The 23,035-nt window shown below is 42.3% G+C and overlaps 1 protein-coding gene across 2 annotated transcripts; it reads left to right on the forward strand.

Moving 5' to 3' along the window:
* Positions 1-728: 728 nt before the first annotated feature.
* On the forward strand, positions 729-22,740 carry SLC35F2 (solute carrier family 35 member F2). Of its 2 annotated transcripts, none has more exons than XM_039718734.1 (8): positions 729-1,989; positions 7,967-8,142; positions 8,675-8,802; positions 13,974-14,133; positions 15,752-15,908; positions 16,693-16,745; positions 17,377-17,531; positions 21,315-22,740. In XM_039718734.1, exons 1-8 carry the CDS (start codon positions 1,832-1,834, stop codon positions 21,531-21,533), a joined length of 1,206 nt encoding a protein of 401 aa, XP_039574668.1. In that variant the 5' UTR covers positions 729-1,831; the 3' UTR covers positions 21,534-22,740. The 2 variants fall into 2 exon arrangements, with proteins under 2 accessions (XP_039574668.1, XP_039574669.1); XM_039718735.1 differs by lacking the exon at positions 729-1,989 and adding an exon at positions 3,968-4,699.
* The last annotated feature ends 295 nt before the right edge of the window (positions 22,741-23,035 follow it).

A 23,035-nucleotide genomic window follows, 5' to 3' on the forward strand; every position in this document is an offset into this window, starting at 1 on the left:
TTTGTTTGTTGTTATTGTTAAATTTAAATTTAAAATAGACCAAACTTTATTTTGTTTCATATTTTTAGAATTTACAGATACCCCTCTGACACTGCAATCTTTCTGCAGGTGAACAGCTCTAGGGTGAAGCTCTGGCCTGGCAGCCTACCTGTAGCAAGGAATTCCAAGAGCTGAGCTTAAATGGAGACAAAGAGCACCAAAGACATGATCCTCATCTCTGGAAAACTGGCAGCAGATTGCAGATATAGGGTGAACTAAATGTGAAGATAAGAGTACCACAGCTGTGGAACTCAGATATGACTAAATACACAGGGTCTGATAAGTCTGTTTCTTATAAACTTTCTGTTAGTTTAGGTTGTGAAGAATCAGGACCAGCATGACCAGATTCATAACTATCATAACACTGAGACTAGTCTTGGCAGACTGATTTCTTGCATGAGTCAGAGCAGGATTTTTATTGGATTAGGAATTAGAAATTAAAATATCACTAAACTATCCTGTTATACAAGTGAAGAAAAAATACATAAAACCTCAGTATAATAAACAAATGGGTATGTATGTTATAAATATAGAAGTATATTTATTAATGCTTTTACAACATGTAATTATACAGCTTTTCTTTCATAATGATCTTTAACATTACACCATCGCAGAGTGACAGAGGGTATTTGGGGTCCTCTCCCATGTAGCCAATACCTTAGTGGTTATTTGAGCCTGTGCCCTTGGGGAAAGGGGACACTAAAATTCACCTTCATTAATGACAGGTACATGGAAATGTAAAGATAACCTGAAAATGGCACAGCAATGCCCCTTTGACTTCTAAATCTAATCCTGTGAGGATGAATTTGAGGAGTAGCATAAAGAAATAAACACAATTTGAATGAGAGAACTATGACAGAGAAAAACATATCTGGAAAAAAAAGTTATGGTGTTGGGGGGAGAAATATTAGATCGTGGTGCTCTGGGGGGAAAAGCTGAAGGTAGAGACCAACAATGTCTTGTGGCAGAAAATCCCTTCTGCCGGCTCAGCGAGAACAGTGATAAATATTTGCCCCAATGAGGGCAGAAGGTTGCTCTTCCTGGAGACACCTTCGAGGTTCAATTCCATCACATACAGAGCATCATTAGAAGTACTGTTAAAAAACCCACCAAAGTATACAAAACGTCACCAGGTTCTCCAGGTGAGTTGCCCTGAGATGTGGGTGAATACAAACAGAATGTGAAAAATCCAGAGGCATGGGAAAGCAGCAGCAAAGAAGTGGGAGTTGAAACGCTACAAGACTCGAGGCTGCGTAGAAATCTGAGAGAAGTTGAACTTGAGGGGTGTGCAGTGACTGGTACTCCTGTAGCTGGCAGATGCGCCTGAACTGGCTGCACAGCAACCTGCTGCTGCTGCCAGGCTCCCGGGAGCCCTGCTGCTCGATGCCTGCGCAGGGGCTGGGGGCAAAGCAGCCCTGCAGGGCCCCGCACCGGGGCACCGGGCTGGGCTGCTGCCGGGGGCCCGCGGGAGAGCGGAACACAAACCCGGCGATGGCGCTGCTGAAGCTGCCCACGTACACTCAGCGGCTGGGAAACCGCAGGGCCGGAGCGCGCCCGGGACAAGCAACATCAGGAGAGCTCCGATCCCACGCCCCGGCAGCAGCCGTGACCCTCCCGGGGGCGGCCCCTCGGCGGGCACAAAGCCGGGCTCGGCCGCTCTCCGGGGAGCAGTGTGCCGCTGTCCCGGTGCTGCTGCTCATCCCTTCCTTCCGCCGGGTGCCGCCTTCGCAGCGCCCGCCCTCCATCGCTGCCTGCCCGCTGCCGGCGGGCGCGGGGCCGGGGCAGCCGCGCCATGGAGGAGGCGGCCGCTGCTGTCGGGGCACCGCCGCCCGCGACCGCTGCTGCTCCTGCTGCTGCTGCTGCTGCTGCTGGGGCCGAGCCATCGTCCGGGGCCGCCGCCTCCCGTCCGCGCCGGCTGCTGGCGCTGCTCGGGGCCAAGCTCTGCACCTGGTGAGTGCCCGGCCTCCACGTGGAACCGCGCGGCGCCGGCCTCCCCCACCCCCGCCGGCTTCCGGGCCGCCGCCGGAGCGGGGAAGGCGGCAGGAGAGGGAGGGGAAGGTCCGCGCCGCTCCCGGCGTTCGGCGGGCAGCGCGGCCGGGATGCGGAGGCCGCTCTGCGCCGCCGGGAGCGGCCGCGGGAATCCGGGCGGGAGCGGCCGCGGGAATCCGGGCCGGAGCGGCCGCCGCGGGGTGACGGCCGGCGGTGCGCGGGGCTGAGCAGAGCCCGGAGCCTTTGCCGGCCCGGCACAGGGAGCCCGGGGAGCTGCCCCGGGAGCGGGAGCTCTGGTGCCGGGGCTGCTCCGGGAGCGGCGCCGAGCTGCAGCCTGCGGATGCTGCTGGGCGGGAGCGCTCAGGGCGGCTTCGGCTGAGCGTGGAATTAGCGAGTGACGTCTTGGCTCTTGTTGAAGTAGAACTGTGCTCTCACACGTAAACACATGCTTTTGTCTTTTTTGTTCTGTTCTGTCTGTTTTGTTCTGTTCTGTTTTCCGGTTTTTTCCCTCCACTTTATCTGTTTTGTAGTTCTCCATCATTTTAAAGGACAGGTCATGGGGGATAGCGAAAGTAATAGAACAAAATAACTGAAACGAGGTGTGGAGTCCAGAAAGACCTATTTCCCCACTTCCTCCTTCCGTGAATCAGCTTAGGATAGAGACTCTTATATCTCTTGAAATACGAGCACTAGTTAAGTATGGGAAACTTGTGGAAAAATATCTGCCAAGCTGTGCAGACAAGCTGGTACTTCAAAAGCACTGCCTTCCATGAGAGCAGGACTGCATCCTCAGACTTCTAGGCCATCCATTTACAGCTTTACTTTCCCTCTAGCAGGGGAAAACAGTCCTTGCTTAAAAGGCTTTTTCTGAGCTATAAGTTTGGTCACTAATAGTTATTGCATAGGATTTGTCAGCCAAAGATGTGCTGGCTTTTCTGCCAGCCTCTCATACTCATGAACTGTAGTCTGGCTGCTGGACTGTGTGATGGTGTATGCTGGCCAAGAAGAGCCTTATTCCAGTGGACAAAGTCTCATCTTCTCCTTTGGTTATAAGTTTTTCTCTTTTCACTCCTCATGCCTGTGAGGAGAGACCCAAAAGGCAAGATGGAAACTTGTTGAGTTGTTCAGTGACCTCACCTATGTCGTTTGTTTTGCCAAAGGCTACACTAAGTGAGTCTATGGAAGGCATTTGAAAGAAAATCAATAGCTTTCACTGAATTTTAAGAAGTGTTGTCTGAGATACTGAATTGATGTTTTTTCTTACTTTTTTTTCCCTCCAGGTGACAGCAGGCTCAGCCACTTCAGTGTTGTTTGAGGCCTTTCTGAGTCATAGGAAGGTTTAATAATTGTATATAATAAACTAGGCTGATTCTGGGTTTTGTTGTAGTTTTTTTCTCCTGCCTTTTTTTTATTTCTGGTTCTTTTCTGGTTTTTACCTTTTGCAAGTTAAATTGATGTCAGTTTCAAAGCAGAACATGGAAAAACTAACTTCTGATGATGTTAGTTCTAAAAATATATTCTGTTGCTCTTTGGTTAATCACTAATTATGTTGTGGTATGGGTTCGGTCTGAACCTGCATTTTGCCTTAAGCACTAGCATGAAAAAGTGAGATCATTGAAATTAAAAGGTCACTTCCTCCCCTGTTTAGGAAGGATTCAGTAGTTAAAGCTAAGTGCAAATACACTCTGTACATGAACAGTGTTGCCAGGCTTTCCCATGTTGGTATTAGATTGGTGGCACAAATAAAATGAATATTTGAATAGCAGTATTTTTAAAAATTCACATTAAAATTACAGGATTTACTAAATTAATTGCCAGTAAAATTGTTAATTATGGTCTTACTAAATTTTCTTTAACTTCCTCCTATATAAATTGTATTTTAGTATCTTGGTGTATTTTTTATTCTACATTTCACATGGAGCCAAGGAAAGTCAGCCTGAGTTTCTCGGGATGTTGAGAGCTGCACATTGCTCAGTTTTCACTTTAGACCAATTTGTGGCAAACTTTCATGCTCTAGAAAGTCCCAAAATGACTTTAGTTTTGCTCAAAGCCATAGATACAGCTAGCTAAGTTAGGGTGGCTGAAGGGGGGGGGACTAATTACTTAGTAGCTTGCTACCAAGCATTAAAATCCAACAATAACCTACGCCCCCCAACTATGAAACAAAAGGCATTTTCAGATCACTTACCTTGCATCATCTGAGACACCAAAGTGAATTAGTCTTTTCCAGTGCATTAAAAAAAAAAAAAAAAGCTGAGAGGATTAAGTTCTGGCATGGAAACATTAATAATTAATATATTTCAAAATCTGATCAATTATTAATAAGAAAGTCACTGTCATCGATACTCATGTCAATAACAAAATGAATGGAAACTTGTGTCTTTAAAGCATTTTTCTCAGAAGAAGTTGTCATGCAAAATGCAAACAGGATTTAAAGTTTGCTCTCAAGTTTTACAGAAGATCAAACATATTTTTTAAGCTAAGCCAGGAGCCCAGTGCATCGTGCCAGGAGCATGGTGATGTCATCTCAATGTGAAGAAATTATTTTTCCTGCTTTGGCAAATGGTGTGAGGGGAAACCATTGCTGCTTCCTGCTGAGGCTTCCACCTGGCATTGGGGAGCAGTCAGGGCAAGAGGCTGTCACCTTACACACAGCTGAGAAAGCTGCCAGGTACAGAGCATTTGGGATTCACAGAAGACATTTTTTGAGGGCAGTTTTCCACTAAAGACTTAAAGTCTTTCTGTGTGATTTTTAATGTTAACATTTTGAATCTGTTCAGGCAAGAAAAAAATTCCTTGAATTAAAATAGATAAAAATAGAGAAGGGCATGAGGTGTGATGAAGGCTGGTTGTTTTGTTAGACATCTTTGTTTCAGTAGAAGTAAATGCTGTACTAATGCCAAGACATATATCAACTAAATAGCAATAGGGCAGTAACCACACAGCAAATAGTTCTGGAGGATCTGGACCAGTCTCTGTAGAAATGCAAGGAGATAACTCCTTAGGTGCTTTGAACTGGGGAAATCTGGTCATTTGAAAAGCTGAGAATCAGTTTAGTGGAGTCACTCCACTGCAAGAGGGCAGATGAGTCTGTCTTGTTGTCAGTAAATGATAGTTGGAGCAGCTCAGTTGTTAACAAATTTGAATGGCAGCAGGTTTTCCCCATTTTAGCCTCTCACTGGAACATGGTCGCTATCCAGTTTGCTGCATGTAGAGTCCAGGCCTTTGCTGTAGGGAAGGTGCTGTAGAGAAGGTGCTCAGTTGCCCCTTGCATCTCATATCCTAGACAAAAATGTTTAAAGCCCTACCACACAAAAGTCCATGTTTAACAAGCCTCCTTAAACAAGCTTGTGGGGTGGCATTGCCTGTGCTTCTGCCCTTCTCTGTGGCAGCACCAGCAGGTGAGCGGAGGGAGTTTGTGTCTGGATTAGGGCTTCTGCCAGCCAAGGCAGCTTTGACCTCTCCTGGTAGCTTATTGACGAGTGCAGTTCATTTTGTGCAGCACACGGGCTTTGCTCCAGTAAAACTGCAGCAGTTTTGCCCAGTCATGCCTCTGCTCATGTCTAATCCCTGCCTCCACATTTTCCTCCCAGCTAGTCCAAGTGCAGGGTGAGTTTAGTCCAGTAAACTGCCAAAGGCTTGCTGTGTTCCTCCAGTGCTGATGGTGAAGAAGAAACATTTTTCTGCTAGTTTGGAGCAAGAAGCTTTATTTGAATAAGAAAAAGTATATGTGTATTTTTTTAAATGCCCGAAAACACATTTTTGTATGTTGTTCACCACAGTGTATACTCCTTTGAATTTCAGTTGGTCTTCTGTCATTTTACCTGCTGTAAAGGAGCCAGAATTTGCAGAGCTGGCAAAGGGCAAGCTGGGATCCTCATCCATGCCTGCTTGAAATTTTAGCTAATTTGCATCACATTGGTTCTAATGGCAGCTGATTAAATTCTTTACATGACCATAAAAAGATATTTCTGCATCAGCCAGAATAATTAGCCAGAATGTGTCTGAGTTGTTCATTAAATAGCATAGACCATTGACCAGAATATAAAGAAATGAAAAATCAGTTAAAATATAACAGAAGTGAGGTTGCTTCAATTTTTTCTCTTGCTGTTTTTAATGAAAACCACCCACCACCCCCCACCATATGTATTGTAGAAATCTGTTTAGAAATCAGAATGTTTTTCTTTCACACACTAGTAAATATATATTGTAGAAGACTGATCAGTACCTTACAAGATTGTCACATGGTATATAATACTTAGAGTGTGAATGTGCACTATTCCTGGGATTGGCAAGGCAAGCTGTAGTAAAGCATGGGATTCAAATCTCTTGGAAGTACAGTGTGGCTGGACTTTGTAGACATTTGCTGTCTCATCAGAATGAACTTGGAGAGAAAAATGTGCCCAGCAGCATTTTCAAAGTCAGAAGAGCTTGGTGTCAGGCTGAATTGAAAACAGGATTCATGCAGGTGCATTAGAGTTTGTGCAAGGAAGATGCCTCCCTTCCAAAAGGAGGATTGATTGCATGATTGTAGTTGGGTTTAGCACTGTCAGACACACCCTTCTCATTGCCTGGCAGCTGGATTGCACTGCACAGCACAGCAGGGTGAGCTGGTGCTTACTGTGTTGGGGTCACCCACCTTGGGGAGACAGCCAGTGATACTCTCAGGTGGTGTGCCTGACACATGGGTGTCCTGCCAGAAGTCAGCGTGGGGAGGTGTGGGCACAGGGTAGGTGCAGAATCCTAATGAGGTCCTTTCTTCCCTTGCTTGATTAATTTGAGTGGAAACAAATTAATCAATTGTGCAGCCAGTTAAATTGTCATCAGTGGTCTTCAGAGTAAACAGATTAAATAGTGAACTTAGCAGACCTGTACAACAACACAGGGCTGAGCTCCTGTCACTGTGTATTGTGCATGTGCAGAGACTTGGGATGGTACAAATTAGCATAGCTCCACTGGCAGAAGAAAGAGCAAGCCAAAAAAACCCCATGGAGTTACATGCCCCTGTTTGTCTAGGAGCATCTGGAATAGTTCATCTTACATTAAGTGAAGAACTGCTACTAAAAGAGCATGAGCTTTTTTTTTTTTCCTTTTTTTGTCCCTGCTGGCTGTGGGTGGGGCTTAAGAAGAGCTGTAAATGCAAACGTGATTTTTCCCAAAATGCAAAATGCATTCTTAACTCCATCCTCAGTTGCAGCAGAACATGATGCAATAGAACTGGAAAAATCCATAATAAGTGTTAATTATAATAATTCTTATTGTAAGAAAGATTTATTTTATGGTGAGAACAAGCAATCACTGGAACGACCTCCACAGGGATGTTGTGGAGTCCTCATCACTGGAGGTTTGCAAGATGCAACTGGACTGGGCACTGAATAGTCTCCTTGAGAGACTTCCCTTTCCCAGGAAGGGTTGGACCAGATGATCTTTCAAGAGTCTTCCAAACTGAGCTGTTACTTGGTTTTATCATTAATACTTTTGTGTTCCTTTACCACTGCTCATCTTAAGGTCTCAGCTGACTAGAACTCAGGTCTCAGATGAGCTTGAAGGTAGTTGTGTTTTATCTCCATGTTGTAGATCTTTGTTGATCAGTCAGGATGGAATTCAGTGGAGGACAAAGGATTTAACTCAAAACTTGCTTAATAAGAGTAGAAACTGCTATTGGGTAGAGCCTGCCCAGGTGACTTGTTTGAAGATCCTTTCAAATAACTGCAGTCTCCATGGCTGGTGGTTTGAGCTGTCCTGAGGTCAGGCTAGACCTTCTGTGTACACAAAACCCTGCTGACCTGTAGGTAACAGGACAATATTGGTAGGGAGAATAAAAAAATAAAAGTGTCAGTCTAAAAAAAAGTCATTTTTCGAGTAAAACTAGAAAATATTTTTTCAGAAATTTGAATGTTTAATTCTAACCTTGCTGTTTTGTCTTTTATGTTCACAGGCGTATTTTGAAAACTGTAATTCTGGGCCAGGTGCTCTCCTTGTTTATCTGTGGGACTGCTGTTACAAGCCAGTACCTGGCAGACAAATACCAAGTGAATACTCCAATGTTGCAAAGTTTCATCAACTATTTTTTGCTGCTTCTAGTTTATACAACAATGCTGGTATTTAGAACTGGTATGTGAAATACAGGATGGGAGATTCTCATTCATCTTTTTTTTTTCTTTCTACATTTTCCTTTCAGAATTTGAAAATAAAGACCTCAATACTCTTACTAGTTTTTAAAGTTCCTGCTTTATAGCAACACATGGAAATTAATTTCACAGGGTTAAACGTGCATTTAATTTGATATAATGTCATATCTGTTTAGAGTTTTGTGCTCTTTGGTTTGAAGTCATATGTTATATTAGGAAAAATAAGCTTTGTTTTAACATGCTTTGTTACCAGAGGCTATTTAGTATTCCTCCTATTCTTATTAATTTAGTCTTTAGACAACTCCAGTCTTGCTGTGTTTTGCTTCATGTGGAAGAATTTCTGTACTTTTCACCATTTGCATGGTCCCCTCCCAGGCTGTGTTTTCTATTACTGTATCTTCAGCAGGGGCAGGCAAAGTCAGTCTTGGTATTATTTATGCTTCTAAAAAGCAAAATTCCCATGCAACGTTTAGTTGGAAAGAAACACATATTGATTTCTGCTTTCTTCTAAACAGGCAATGACAATCTCTGGCAGATTTTGAAACAGAGATGGTGGAAGTATATTATTTTGGGACTGGCTGATGTTGAAGCCAATTACACGATTGTAAAAGCCTACCAATATACAACCCTCACAAGTGTGCAGGTAAGGACCAATCTCTCTTTTTGAACTGTTGCTTTTATTACAGTTTTGGACTGATTTCTAAAATGAGATTCATAGGACAGACATGGAAGCTATTTAAGCCTGAAAAGAGCTTTCCAGTATCTTTTTTCTCTCTGCAGTACAGGGAAGAGCATCCTGTATCACGAATAACCTTTCCAGGAAGCAGAGAAGATTGGCTGGTAGAGCTGTGCCAGCTCTTGAGTTGAACCCTAATTATTTGATAAAAGCACTTCTAAGAGTTTGCTGACAGCCACTCAGTTTTTTCTCCTGACACAAAATAAAGATTTATGACCAGATACAGTCACTCAGTGCAGGTTCTTGCTGATGACAATGAGGTGGATCTTTTGCCTACTCCTAGAAGCTGCGGGAGGTGTTGTGAGATGCAACCCCCCCTGTGAGGACACACTGAATGTCAGCTGGTGTTGCTGCCTACGCAGGGGAGTACAAGCCTTGTGGCTTTTGGATGTTGCAGTTCAGGGCCCTCTCTGGAAGAGGTGGAAGGAAGGTCAGCATAAATAAAGTAATGGTAGACATCGTCTGCAACAGCAGTGCTTGATGCTGCATTGCTGCACTAGGATAAATCTGGTTTTCTGAAAAAGCTCTATAAACAGAAGGGCTAAAGCTGGGGTTTCTCTGTCACACTACACAGACAAAAGCTGCTTTCCTCCTGCATCCAGCTGCAGTCTCCTGAGCTTGCAGGGCCAGTTTCCTTGAACAAACTAGTTGTCACACTGCATAGACAAAAGCTTCTGGAAGAGTCAGTGCTTTTCTCCTGCATCCAGCTGCAGTCTCCTGAGCTTGCAGGGCCAGTTTCCTTGAACAAACTAGCCCAGAGCACTGAGCAAAGTGGGAGTAAACCCTGCCTTTGGCTGTACTGTTAGTGAGCTGTGTCATGCCCAAGTTAACTCACTGTGTTACTTCACAGCTGCTGTGGGAACAAGGGAGAGGATGGTGCAGGAGCAAGTAGGGAATGTGTCCATATTGTGCCAGTTCATGCCTGCTGTTACCAGTGCTGGGGATCTGTGGCTGGGGTCATGGCCCCACTTACCTGAATTAAAAAAAAAAAAGAAGAAAGTAACATGCAGACTTGGCTGTTAGTTGGAAAGGAGTCAGTGTTTTACAGAGTCAAAGTAATAGGGGTTAATATTTAAGAGAATTACCTGTAAAGCAATAAACTCCTACAGTCTGGGCTCCCATTAGAGAGTTGCAGTAAATTTTCTTTGCGCTGCTGAAGACTGGTTGTGTCTCTTGCGTTATTTTGTCACATTTCCACTTCATACTTATGTGTTGTGACTCATTAGGTCTTTAATCTCCTTACAAATAATGCCTAAGAAATCAAAGTTTTAGAGTGACTTGTTTCAGTCTCAAGATCAAGTTAAGCTGGTAAGTGAGAGACAGTTTGACCTTTTAGTTTACAGCTGCCAGGACTTTGATCCAAGTTCTCAGAAGTAGTAAATCTATTCCCATGATTTCTTTCATAGAAATTAAGAAAGGATATATATCATAGATTGTCCTGTCCAAAAAACTCAAGCATTTTCTGAGCCTCTTTCCTTTTTGTAAAGCTTGTAACTGATGCTACTTTGTGTCAGTTCAGTAATTGTGATTTTTTTGCAGTTGCCTTTTGCCCTGAGGTTTCTTGCACATTGTCTGAAGTCACCAGTTTCTCTCCATTGTCAGAAATGAGATACAGGGAAAAAAATCCCACAACAAAACCCTGTGATTTGCTCTAATGCAAGGCATTTTCGTTTTGTTTTTGGCAAGCAATTTTGCAGCTACATCAGTGCCTGTGGTTCAGAGCTCACAGCCTGATGGCCTGTCTGCAGTCCTGGCTGTGAGTGGATGCCCAGGGACCATAAAAACAACACAGGGGTTTATGGCACCTTCCCAAATGCAGTGTAATCATTGTTGAAATGCTGTCTGGCTGGAGCTTCAGCTCACCACTGTGAAAGGAGCTTCAAAGATAAGTTTTTTTCAGCTCAGCAAGGAACTTCCATGTATTTTCTCACACATGCACACACAGGCAGAACTGGTTTCCCTTTAGTTATCAAATACCAGCATTTTACAGGAAGAATTTGGAGATTTTTAGGGTGATAACAGTGGGATGACAGCTCTCATTTCTCAGTAAATACAGACAAAGACTTTGGTCCACAACTGAACTGTCTGGCTGTGGCTGAGGCAGTGCCAGCATACTTCTTGCAGCCAGTGTCCTTTTTTCCTGTGGCAGGGACTTGTCTGTGCTGCAGTTTGACCGCCTATTATGGCATGAAGCTGAGTTGGGAGAGGTTCAGGTTGGCTGTCAGGAAAAGGTTCTTCACCCAGAGGGTGTTTGGGCACTGGAACAGGCTCCCCAGGGAAGTGGTCACAGCACCAAGCCTGACAGAGCTCAAGGAGCATTTGGACAACAGGCACATGGTGGGACTCTTGTGGTGTCCTGTGCATGGCCAGGAGTTGGACTGAAAGATTCTGATAGGTCCCTTCCAACTCAGGATAGTCTGTGCTAACAATTGTGTGATTTATATCAAAAAACAAGCAGTGTAGCTGTGGTTTGGTGGTTTTAACATGTTATTGGGCACATTTAGCATTCACTCTGTAGATAATTCAGATAGAAATGTTTTTCAGGCAACTATTGACAGATTGTCAGCTGCTGGAAGAGTGCTAGCCTCAATAGGAGAAAAGATGGGATGAGCCCCTGGGGCTCAGCTGGAGGCTGCCCTTATGGAGCCTTGTGGGGAATGAGCAAGATGAGCTGTTGAGCATTCTTGCTTACAAAGCTGTCTGGGGCTGGCAGTTATAAGCAAACCAATGGCCTCCAACTGTCTATGATAATTTATTAACCATTATATTAAAACATCTTTTAATCATTTACCCTACTTTTAAAACCTCCTATAAACATTGTGGGCAAAACGTGGCTTGAGTCAAAACACTTGTAAATCAAATCAGGTTATCTGGTTTACCCCCACCCTTGTTAAAAATACACGCTAGAATTGAATGAGAGTTTGGAGAGGCTCTACTGGAAATAGTAGTCAGTACCACAGTACTGCTGTAAATGTTGTAAAACCTCAATAAATAGACTTTATTTTTTAATTGATTCCATTGACACAATTCATCGTTATATTACATCTGCTTTGCACCTCTTTGATCTTGATCCTGTACAGAAGAGCTCTGTAATGTACTAGATGAAGGGAAGGTAAAATCGAGTAGTTGGAAATCTGATTCATCTGTAATTGAGGGTAATTGTCTCCTGGAACAGATTACCAGAGTGTGTTCTCCATCATTTGGTGCCTCTGTGCCCTGGCTGCAAGTCCTCTAACCATGGTGCTCTGGTTCTCCAGGGTGTTCTTGGTCTGGATGCATCAATTCCCCATCTTGCATTAATGAAAGAGTTTCTGGCTCATTATGTACTACTCCCTTACATCCTAGTTAAGATGTTTTTTAAAGGGTTTCTGCTCTTTCTGTTTGGGTTGAAAAACTGCTTGGAGGTCAGAAGGCTACCTGCTAACATCTCAGTTAATGGGAGGTGAAAGCTTACTTAGCAGTAGAAGAGATATGCCTATTTTTACCCCTCTGATAGTATAGCTACCACCAGAGGGGTAAACATTTTGCTTTCTAAAGCTTGTAGTATTTCTTGTTGTTTGATACTAGTCAAAACGGTCAAATTTGAAGGAAGTGTTAGAGGTTTTCTCGAGTCTAGACTAAAGGTAAGATAGAGAACAAGACCTGTGACAAGACAGAAGGTCATGGTGTGATATTTTCTGTGGTGTAAATTGAAATACTTGGTATCACATGGTAGGACTCATGTAGTTGTAATGTCTCATAATACAGCCTGAAGAAGTACTTTTACACTTCAGAGACTTTACAAACTGGACAAGCTGGAGGCAATCCAAGGAGCAAAGACAAATAGATGGAAGGATTAGAGGCACTGTTAGGATTTACTCTTTAATAGCTGCTCTTAGCACTATGCTTCTAAGACTTAGTGTATAGTTATGAACAAGTAGAACCAGACTTACCAAAATGTTAACAAGTTTGGTTGAAGCCCTTGGGGAAATGGCACAGCACTGCAGTTGACTGCAGTGGTGCACTGAGGCAGGCAGAATCTGGAAATAAGCATTAAGAACTAAGGACTCTTGTCTTGATTGCAGGTATTAAAGCCCAGTCCTACTGATCTGGACATATATTGCTAGGGCTTCAAGAGACCAAGTTTTGAGAGTAATTTCTCAAGAATCTTTGGGAAGTTGACTGTATGTTCTGCTGTAGGCTGTTCCCTTATGTAGTTCAGTGGCACTCTACTGAGACAGGTTAGAAAATGCACCTTTTTTTTCCTTTCACAAACTCAGAAACAAAACCTGTTTTGTTGAATTAAATGTTAAACCAATTATGATTAGCACAGTGGTCTTGATGGTATTTGATTATTTTAGAACAGCATGCCCATCTTATGGTGCACTGTATGTTCTTCTGTATTAAGTACACAGCTAGCTCTTGCAGCTTCCTCTCCTAAAGGGGAATAGGTAGAAGATCCTTGGAAGTGTCCAAGGCCAGGTTGGAGTGGTTGAGTGGAAAGTGTCCCTACCCATGGCAGGAGGGTTGGAACTAGATGAACTTTAAGATCTCTTCCAATCCAAGCACTTCTCTTCCAATCCAAGCAGTTATTCTATGGGTGGGTCTAGCATAGAAGCAAAGATACCTAGAAACTTTTACAGAAAAAATAAAGATAAGTCAGAATATCAAACCCAAAGCTGCAGGGTCAGGTCCTTGTCACAGTCACATTAATGTAAAATTAGCTCACTTGTAGCCATCAATAGTTCCATATTTTTGCTTTGTGTACATGGAGCTCCAGGGAGCAATCCTGTTTCAGAGCAGCATTCTAGCATTCATTTGTGAAGCTGCCAAGATTGATTAGATCCATCATTAGAAGAGTTTCTAAATCAATGCTTTCCTACCAAGAGAAAGTGGACCCCTGTTCCAGCTCCTCCTTCACTTGCAAAATGCTTTTAATGGTGAAATATGGGTCTCATTCCTCTCTTCTGCTGGGGCTGCTTTGCAGGTTTTCTTAATATCTGATGATTGGAAGTAAGATCCTGTGCATTTGCTTTCAGGATGTTGCAGTCCAGATTTGGGGTGGGTTTCTAACTCGAACAATTTTTCTGTACACACAGCTCCTCGACTGTTTTGGGATTCCCGTGCTGATGGCTTTGTCCTGGTTCCTTCTCCGAGCAAGATACAGGCTGATACATTTTGTTGCTGTTGCCATCTGTTTGCTGGGTGTTGGAATAATGGTGGGTGCAGACATTTTGTCAGGGAGGGAGGAAGGTGAAGGTAAGGAGTCCTTTATTGTCGGGGGCGGGGAAGTGCAAAGAGACAGTTCCTGCTGTGGACAGGAACTTGTAAAGTAGAAATAGTAGCAGATACAGTTCTGTTTTAAAAGAGAACACGTTGATATTCTTATTTCTTGTCTGGGAAGAGGAGATGTTGATTTTATGGGGAGCTGTGGAATTTGTTTGTGTGTTTGGAAATTTGTACCACCTTAAAAAAGACCTGCTTGTGTTAAGTTTAAATTTTGCTGCTGTTCATTAGACAATGTGATGAAAAGTCTCATTCCTGAAAGCTTGTTCACTTTGTCCGTCATGTGAGATGGTTTAATAGAAGAAGTGGCCTCTGCCTGCAAACTTTATCTTGTTTATACAGTATCAACCTGTGGCAGCCAGACTTTCCTGATTTACAATTTTCTCTGGGTACAAGTAGTAGCGCATAAAAAGTTGCTCACAGCAGCTGACTTCTCAGAGTTCTGTCTGGCAGACCCAGCAGAAATGGTCCATGTGTCCCCCAGGTCACAGCCTAGAAAGCAGGGTCTTACTACAGGAGTGCAAGAGGAGGTGGGGTAGGATTCCAGGATTCCTGTGAGGGATTCCAGGGACCTTTGTGAGGGAGGCTGGGCTCTGGGCCCAGGAGCCAGCAGGGTGAAGATAAGGGCAGGCCTTGTCTTCTCTATGTCAGATGCCTAAATCAACCTCTATCACAGCAATCTTATTTTGAATAAGAGTTTGAATTTTCAGAGCCAAAGACTACGAGAGAAGGTAAATTTCAGGGCACTGCCTTCATCAGGCAGCATAGAGATAAGAACATGTGCTGTTATTTTGGGGCCTTACTGTAGTAAGACATAAGACAAACTGAAGTTCATCTTTACTGCTATGTGGTACAAGTATCTTGGAGGGAGAAGAATATTCCCCTGAGACATTAGGAATTTGTGCTTCATTTGCTGACTTGGGTATCCTTACTGCTGCTTACCCTCATATTTTCGACATATTTTCTTAGTGATTGCTTAGGGAAGGAAATTTTAAACCAATGGAAGAATCAAAGCAGCAGTGATCCTCTTGCTATTTAGCTGATGCACAGAGACATTTAATGATGGGTGATGGTAGCAAGGGAATCCCATTTGCAGTATAAATACATTGCAGCAGGACACACGGTACCATCCCTCTGCAGTGCCCACTTAGGGCATGTTCTAAACCTGAAGCTGAGTCCAGCTCCCTCCAAAATCAATAGGCTGATTTTAGCAAGCCTTGAATCAGGCCTTACTGCAAAAGTGGGGACAATATTCTCGAAATGCAGAGAGCATCTCTAACTGGGATTGCTCAATTCCCTACAGTGCCCGAGGTCAGCAGAAGTAGGATTGGACCAGAGGATACAGCAGGGTCTTGGCTGGGATGAGATGTAAGTGCTGGGTTTAGCTGACTCCACACTGTGCAGGGTGAGGTGAGCAGGCAGCAGAGTCTGTGCTCAGACACTCTGCACACACAGGAAGGGTTTCCTTCCCCCTTCCCCTGGAATGAGCTAGGAAGATAGAGATGTTCAAGATAAATTTGCTTGCTTTTTTAAGGAAAGTTAAAAAGTATTTGTGGCATTACCCTTATTGTGGATTAATATTTCTGTACAGGTAGTGACGTGGTGATTGGAGATGTCTTAGTGCTTCTTGCTGCTTCTTTGTATGCCATTTCTAATGTGGGTGAGGAATACATTGTGAAAAATCTGAGCAGAGTGGAGTTTCTAGGAATGGTGGGCTTGTTTGGGACTATTATCAGCGGTCTACAGCTGTAAGGATCTAATATTTATTTTAAAACTAATTAAGAATATACTACAGATGATTGCTTGTATACCCTGAAATGATGTTGTTAAATTCTTTGTTGCATCTGTATGTGGCCTATATGGGAGTCCTTCCACTTGAATTGATTTTTGTTGCTGATCAGCATCTGTTTTATATCCTTTTTGTTTGCACTACTACTATTTCAGCAGTTCTAAAGGTGAACTCCTGCAGTTGAACACATAGAATACTTGGCTGGATTTTTTATTTTGTTGATGTTTGTGAGGACACTCAGTATGCTGAGGACTGTTCGCAGGACTGTATTTCTTAAAGAATTTTCTCAGTGGAAAAGATTAGGAGATAATTGTTAGCAGGAGATCTTCCCTGATAAGCTCAAGTTTAAAATGAAGTCATGTATACTCTTACAAATAACCACATTTGAGTAACAGCCCAGTTGCACTTAAGTCTGTCTAATGAATTATATAGTCCTCATTTTTCATCATTATAGTTAATAATTTCCGCAAATGGTATATCGAATAAAACTGAATTGCTGAAGGATTAAAATGCCTGTGAAGAAGGCATAAGAATTGAAAAACAGTGCTCTTGACTTTCAGGCACTTTAATTTTTATGTCTTTTTTCATGCTTGTTAGATGTTTGAGCTAGTCTCATTCAGTAAAATTTGAAACAAAAAAATGGCTTATAGATGAAAAGTTTCTTATATATTTGTTAATTAAATTCTCTATTTTAGTATGTTTTTTTCCTTTTTTACTATATTATATCTTTTCTCTAACTCTAGAGCCATTGTGGAACATAAGGAGATAATGAAAATTCAGTGGAACTGGAAAATTGGTATGTGTATGACAAAATAATGTGCATGTTAAAGAACACTGGAAAATTATAATCATTTAGACTTTGAATAGTGGGGCTTTTCTTTCTCTGAATAGCAAGCAGCATTAATACTGTATTTCACAAGTTTATTTTCTTCAAACTTTGCAGCTCAGCAAAGAGAGAGGGTCTGCAGGATTGAACATTAAAACAGGTTTTGCATTTTACATATAAATTGAAATAATTTTTCAAAATAAATTGAAATAAGTAAAAAATGAAACCTGTTTAATTACTGACAGGTTTGTTGCTGAAATATCACAAGACCATTCTTCTGTTGTTCTTCCTAAATGAAGTACAGGAAAAATTGACACATTTTGACCTGTACAGAACTAAATGTTATCAAGAAGTGTTGCTCTAAATTTCTTCACTTAGGTCTTATGTAGGAATGAACAAGAGCTTTCTTGTGTATGTCTTCTATACTTTCTTGTGTAGCTACAGTAATTCTTGCAATACAAGGCAATCTTTCATGCTTCTCTTACATGTGCATCCCCATATCTTTTAGGAGATAAAAATGGATAGTTTAAATTCATCTGAAGAATATCAGTGCTCTATGAAATCATGTGCTTGAGGAGTAACGTGTCACCTTGTTTTGCAGCACTACTGTTCATAGCCTTTGCCCTGTGCATGTTTGGGCTGTACAACTTCATGCCAGTTGTGATTAAAGTTACCAGCGCAACCACCGTCAACCTGGGGGTTCTGACTTCAGATCTCTACAGTCTCTTCCTTGGGCTTTACCTGTTTCATTACAAGGTGAGTACATTAATTCCTCCACTTTAACACTCTTTCAGTTATGTTTTCTACTCCAAAATTATGAATAAAGCGCAATGTTCTCAAAAGCCCCAGAGCAGTTGTTTGCACCTGCACATTTCTGCAGCTTCTGTCGTTCATTGTTGGCAGGTGTCAGTCAGGAGGAGTCACGTTAGTTAATGACAGAGCCTTGCACCATTAGCCAGAGAGCCATTTTCAAACCATTTCACACTTGAAGGAATAAGTTAATGTTAAGACATAGTTAATAATTTCCTGAGGTGTTACAATAATAGAGTTCCCACTGAAAGCCCTTTGTGGAATTGTATGTTAGATCTGGTTCATTACTCCAAGTGTTGAAGGAGAGGGTTTGAATCTCCCTGTCCTGAAAGGCTTTTGGTGTCTGAAAGAGAACTGGTGTGATTTTCAGCAAATAATACTTTCTTTCAGAAGTTTAATCTGTTCATTACCAACATTTTGGGATGAGAGTCAAGCTCTCTCAGGGCTGCTTCTAAGAAGAGACTAAAGAACCTGGAAAAATACAGATAAATGTATTATTCTGTATACTCTCCAAAAGGCAGTTACTTTTATTGTGCTCTAAAATATTTTTGGCAGTGTCTGCTCAAACTAAATGACAGTGCTGAAAGGATTTCATTCCACCCTCCACTTTCCATCCAGCATTACTTGTGAGAACCTAGTTCATTAAAGTAATTGGAGTAATTGAGTCAGCTGCTCCGTGACTGGAAGGGCTTGTGAGAGTGAGAAGCTTGTGAACTTTGCTTAGGAACTTAATTTGTATTATTCCATGTGGTTGCTTTCTCTTCAGCCAGAGGCTTTTAGGTCAGGTTTGTTTTCTGAAAATGAAGGCAGTGCAGAGTCTGGTAATGGTAGGGTCTGACAGCAGCTAGATTTTCCTTTTCAGGAATCTCTTAGTTCAGCTTTCCTCCCTGTTTTGGGTTCCAGACTTTGCTCCAAACTACAAAGCATCCATTACAAATGAATGCAGGAAACAAACCATACTAATGGTCTAACAACTAAATCCTTTCTGAGTCACTTCCAAATGTGGATTTTGGCACCCAGATAGCTTAACTCAAGAAGTGATTATAAATTTATATTCATTATAGTGAAGAGGAAGAAGAGCTTTGGAAGGGATATATTAAATTTTTATTTTTCAGGTTTGTAGCTTATTTTGGGAAGAGGTTTTTCTGGGAGCAGACCATCTCATAATTTCTAACAGTGAGGTATTCTGGTACCAAAGGGAAAAATGAACAGGTGAAGACTTTGGGATTGTGTTTAGAGAACTTCAGATATTTATTGAAATAGGAACTTGCATCCGAGGTTAGAAACAATGAAGTAGAAAAAAGGGGAGCAAGAATAATGCCACATCTTTAATAATCAGAGGATTTGAGGTAAGTTATTATCTCATCTGTTATCTGAGATAACCATGAACTGAGAGAGCCTAATTTTAACATGGCTCTTAGCAGTAGAAAATCTTATTGCCAAGTTAACCACATAGTTTCTTTATCTATGGGGCAAAGAAATCAGGTAGGATGTATGCTAGAATTAAAAGCACTCTGGATACAGAAATCTGCAAGCAAAAAATACAGGGAATTGCTCTGTATTCCCCATTATCAGATGATACTTCACAACAAGCTGCTGGAGGTTTGGCTGGGCTGTAGAGTGGAGAGAGCCATGGAGAGCTCTGAATTGCCATGGTCTGAGCCTGCTGTGAAACAAAGAAACAAAAGAAGCACAGTCAGAGGCTGCAGCAGAGATCAGGCCCAGGAATTGATAAAGTTTTGATTTGTGCACAATGTTTTGTTAATGCACTTAAGTTTTTAACCCCAGCCGTGTCTTTTTCAAGTGAAAAGTGAATTTTTCATGCTTGCTTTGAACTCTTTTTTTTTTTTTCCTTTTACTCCATAATGAATCCTTGCTGTGCTTCCTAATGAACTCATTATATAGATACCTGTAATCCCTCAAGAGATCTTGAGAAAGATCTTTTCATGCATTAGTTGTATAAAACGCTGCAGAAGGGAGTATACTGCACAAACAGACACTAGATGGAGATACAGTCCTCCAGTAACATTTAAAGTACTCTCTAGGCTCAGCAGTGGGAATGAGGATATCAGTTGCACAATGTATGACTGAAATCAGTGACTGAAGCAATAAAGTTGTTGCAATATTTGAAATAAAAAAACAACACAAACCAGGAAAAAAACACTAAGTTCTCCTTGAAAGGAAAAAAAAAAAAAAGAGTGTAGGTCTGATAGAGCAGCATGGGTAATGTACACCTGTGTCAATAAATGCAGAAATACAGACAGGCCTTGAGTCACAGGTACACTGCAACGGCTTTGGCACCCTGCCTTGGTGACTGTATCCACTCCTGGAGGAACTGACTCATCAGGATCAGAGACACTTCCAGCCTTGTATCCACTGTGCTGTGAGGGGTCTGCAGTTCCTGTCACTGTTCCACGGGTCCTTGCACACAGGGACATGCTCACTCTGGGCCTTAGGCTGGAGAATTTGTGCAGGTGGTTGGATACAGCCTCAGGCTCTGCCCGTTTGCTGGGAAGAGGTCAGTGGGAGGTGTGACCATGGGTGATCCTGCTACCTGTGTTTGGATATCTCAGAGCTTGACGCTTCCTCCTGTGTGGGAGAGCGCTTGAGTCCAAACTCCTCCAGGCAAACAGCCAACAAGGTGAGGAGAGAGGGCACTTAACACAAGGCCACTGTGTTTCAGTCTGCTTTTCCTTTTGTGTGTTGCCATCCAAGAGTTTCCAAGCCAAGTGACTGCCAGCTAGGAATTGCAGTGCCTAAGTTGTAGATGCCTCAGTCTTTTTTGGAAGAGAGTCCACTGCCTAGGTCCTACCATTCATTTCATCCTGATAAACTAGAACATATTTTTCAAGTATGTCTAAGGAAGCTAAGGAAGTTAGAGGATATTGACAGAGGTGTTTGGATATGCTGGTCTTTCCTCCTCGTATTTAATTAGCATGGTTTGACAAAGGGAGTATGGAGGATTTTAATAAAGCTGCTGAAAAGTGTTCCTGTCTGTGGATAACTTCAACACTTGGTATTATTGAATCTGGTGTTATGAAGTATTTGTCTTTCTGTCAAGGATGAATCTTGGCAATTACTGGAATTTTAACAGGCAAGTGAACAATAGAGTGCCTGATGTACCTCTGCAATTTATACTCTGTAGCTCTCACCACTCTTCACAGCTTGCAAATGCCAATTTTGTAAAAGGAGCCCCAGCCTCTGTCCCCTCAAGGACCTGTTGGGTGTAGAGAGCAAACTGGTTTTGATCCAGCAATAACACTCATCTGGCCCTGCAGATGGTTGGAGATCTGTGCAGAGAACTAGCTGCTCTGGTGGCTTACAATAGCATAGAGATTCAGCTCTTGCCAGAACCTGAAATACTTGCATGTGCTGGATCAAAGTTCTCTTAGGGGTAGAGTGTTCCGGTATTCATGTGAGTAAACAACTTTCATTCAGTATGACTGTGTTTACACCCATTTGTTCTCTCTGTTAAGATTCTTGTATGTAGACCCAAGGAAACTCCCTGTCCAACAGTCGAGGTGCAGAGAAAATCAGCCAGTGGCCCAAGTTTTTAAGTAAACAGAGCTGTTGAATTCTGGTTTTCAGACCTGAATCCAGCTCATAGTGATAATTCTCATTAAAAAAATTTTTACAAGGAAGGGTAGCTTTCAGTTCTTGAAACAAGGCATCGTTGGCATGTTCTTACATCAGGCGAGACTTAATGCATTTCTTTTTCTTCTCTGCCAGTTTTCAGGTCTTTACATCGTGTCCTTTGCTATCATCATGGTGGGCTTCACCTTGTACTGCTCCACTCCCACGCACACGGCAGAACCCGCGGCCCTGCCGCAGCCCAGCAGCTCCGGCCTGGACAACGCGGCGCTAAAACTGGAGGAGAACGACGGCGAAACCCCGGCCGTGGCTGTGCAGTTCTCCGGGGGAGAAACTGTGGTGGTCAGCACCAGTTAAAGAAATGGCAGCACTTCAAAACGGATTTATTTTTTAAATTGCCATATTTCCCTCAAATATTAATCCAGAGAACTGTCCTACTGCCAAGGCACATGTCATACTGTGCTGGGTTTAATGCACTTGATAGACTTTTAAGGCCAGATCCTGAATCAGTGAAACGGTATTGATTTGCCCTTGCAGAAAATCTGGCCTTTAGATGAAGACAGATTAGTGTTTATGTGGAGTCTCTGGAAAGTGAGAGACTGTTATTTTTAAGTACTTAATTAACTTAAAAACAAATGCTTGGGGAAAAAAACTAAGCCAAAGTAAGCTCTCAGGTCACTTAATGGGGAGCAAATATGTTTTATATAACATTAGGGACCTAAATCTGCACGATGCTGGCTGAGGGCTTCATGATTTCCACCCCTCGGTGCAGGGTGCCCTCAGGCAGCATCTTGCAAAAGCTGCTCAGCTTCTCACAGGACCTGATTCAGCAAGCCATAGTACATTCACACAGCTTTTATGTGCCACTGGACTTCATTCCTCTGCAGAAGGATTTGGTGCCTACATTCCACCCAAATGTTCATCTCTTCATATTGCTGCACTCCATGTCACCACTGGAGTTGCATTGTGTATTTCATTTCGAATTTTGCTAGTATGGGAAGTTTGAAAATGTATTTTTATAATTCCTCCTGTTTCTCTCTGTGGCCTTTTCTTTGATGCATTCCTATTAGCTGTGGGGAGGAAAAGGCAGGTTCTTCTTCTCTTCAGTAGAGCTGAAAGTGGGGTTTTTTTCTAGATTAGGTTTGAATGGAGGTTCACTTCTCAGTGAGTTTCTCCCTGAAACGGGACACATTTCTGCTGCAAGAGTTGTAATAAAATTGGCATTTCTTCAGAAAATTGAATCATTTAAGCCAACTCTCATGGCAACAATAATGACATAATATCCAAAAGGTTAGGTGCTTTCAGTAGATATACTGGCAGTTTTCATAATTGTCTTTATATTTACAGTAAATGATGAAAAAATACAAGGCTGCAGTTTTAAGATCAGTAAAACCATACTGAGGTTTTATTTTATATTTTGTACAAGCCTTCAGAGCTCAGGTGTATGAAGTAAAAAAAGAATAAAGTATCCAGCAGCTGGACAGTTGGTCTTGGTTTGCTTATTTTTTAAGCTGGGATTTCTTTACTGCTCAAAATTGTTTTCATTAATTCTGCCCACTAAATAAACCTTTTACTGGCCAAACTTTGCTCTAGAAGGAAATACGATGTTTTCTGTAGATACTGGTGATCAAATGACACTGATTTGGTTTGTGTTTCTGGTGTAGTTTATTCAAGCAAAATTTTCCAGGAAAAATCTTACTTGATTGTTATTTACAAAAGAAAAACAAAGGTTCAACAGATACTACAGCAACAATTGCTGCTTTTTTACTGTGTCGTTCATGCACAGAAGTGTGACAGGTGCTGATGTTTAGATACTACATATGCTGCTTTTTTACTGTGTCGTTCATGCACAGAAGTGT

The sequence above is a fragment of the Passer montanus genome, unplaced genomic scaffold (genome assembly GCF_014805655.1).
Source record: "Passer montanus isolate IOZ18808 unplaced genomic scaffold, ASM1480565v1 scaffold4, whole genome shotgun sequence".
NCBI classification, from domain to species: domain Eukaryota; kingdom Metazoa; phylum Chordata; class Aves; order Passeriformes; family Passeridae; genus Passer; species Passer montanus.

Bases quoted from the DNA above. Each gene is read 5' to 3' on its own strand.
- SLC35F2 (XM_039718734.1), top strand. From the start codon at position 1,832: ATGGAGGAGGCGGCCGCTGCTGTCGGGGCACCGCCGCCCGCGACCGCT. The intron at 1,990-7,966 runs GTGAGTGCCCGG...TTATGTTCACAG, and splicing joins GGGGCCAAGCTCTGCACCTG to GCGTATTTTGAAAACTGTAA. The intron at 14,134-15,751 runs GTAAGGAGTCCT...ATTTCTGTACAG, and splicing joins AGGGAGGGAGGAAGGTGAAG to GTAGTGACGTGGTGATTGGA.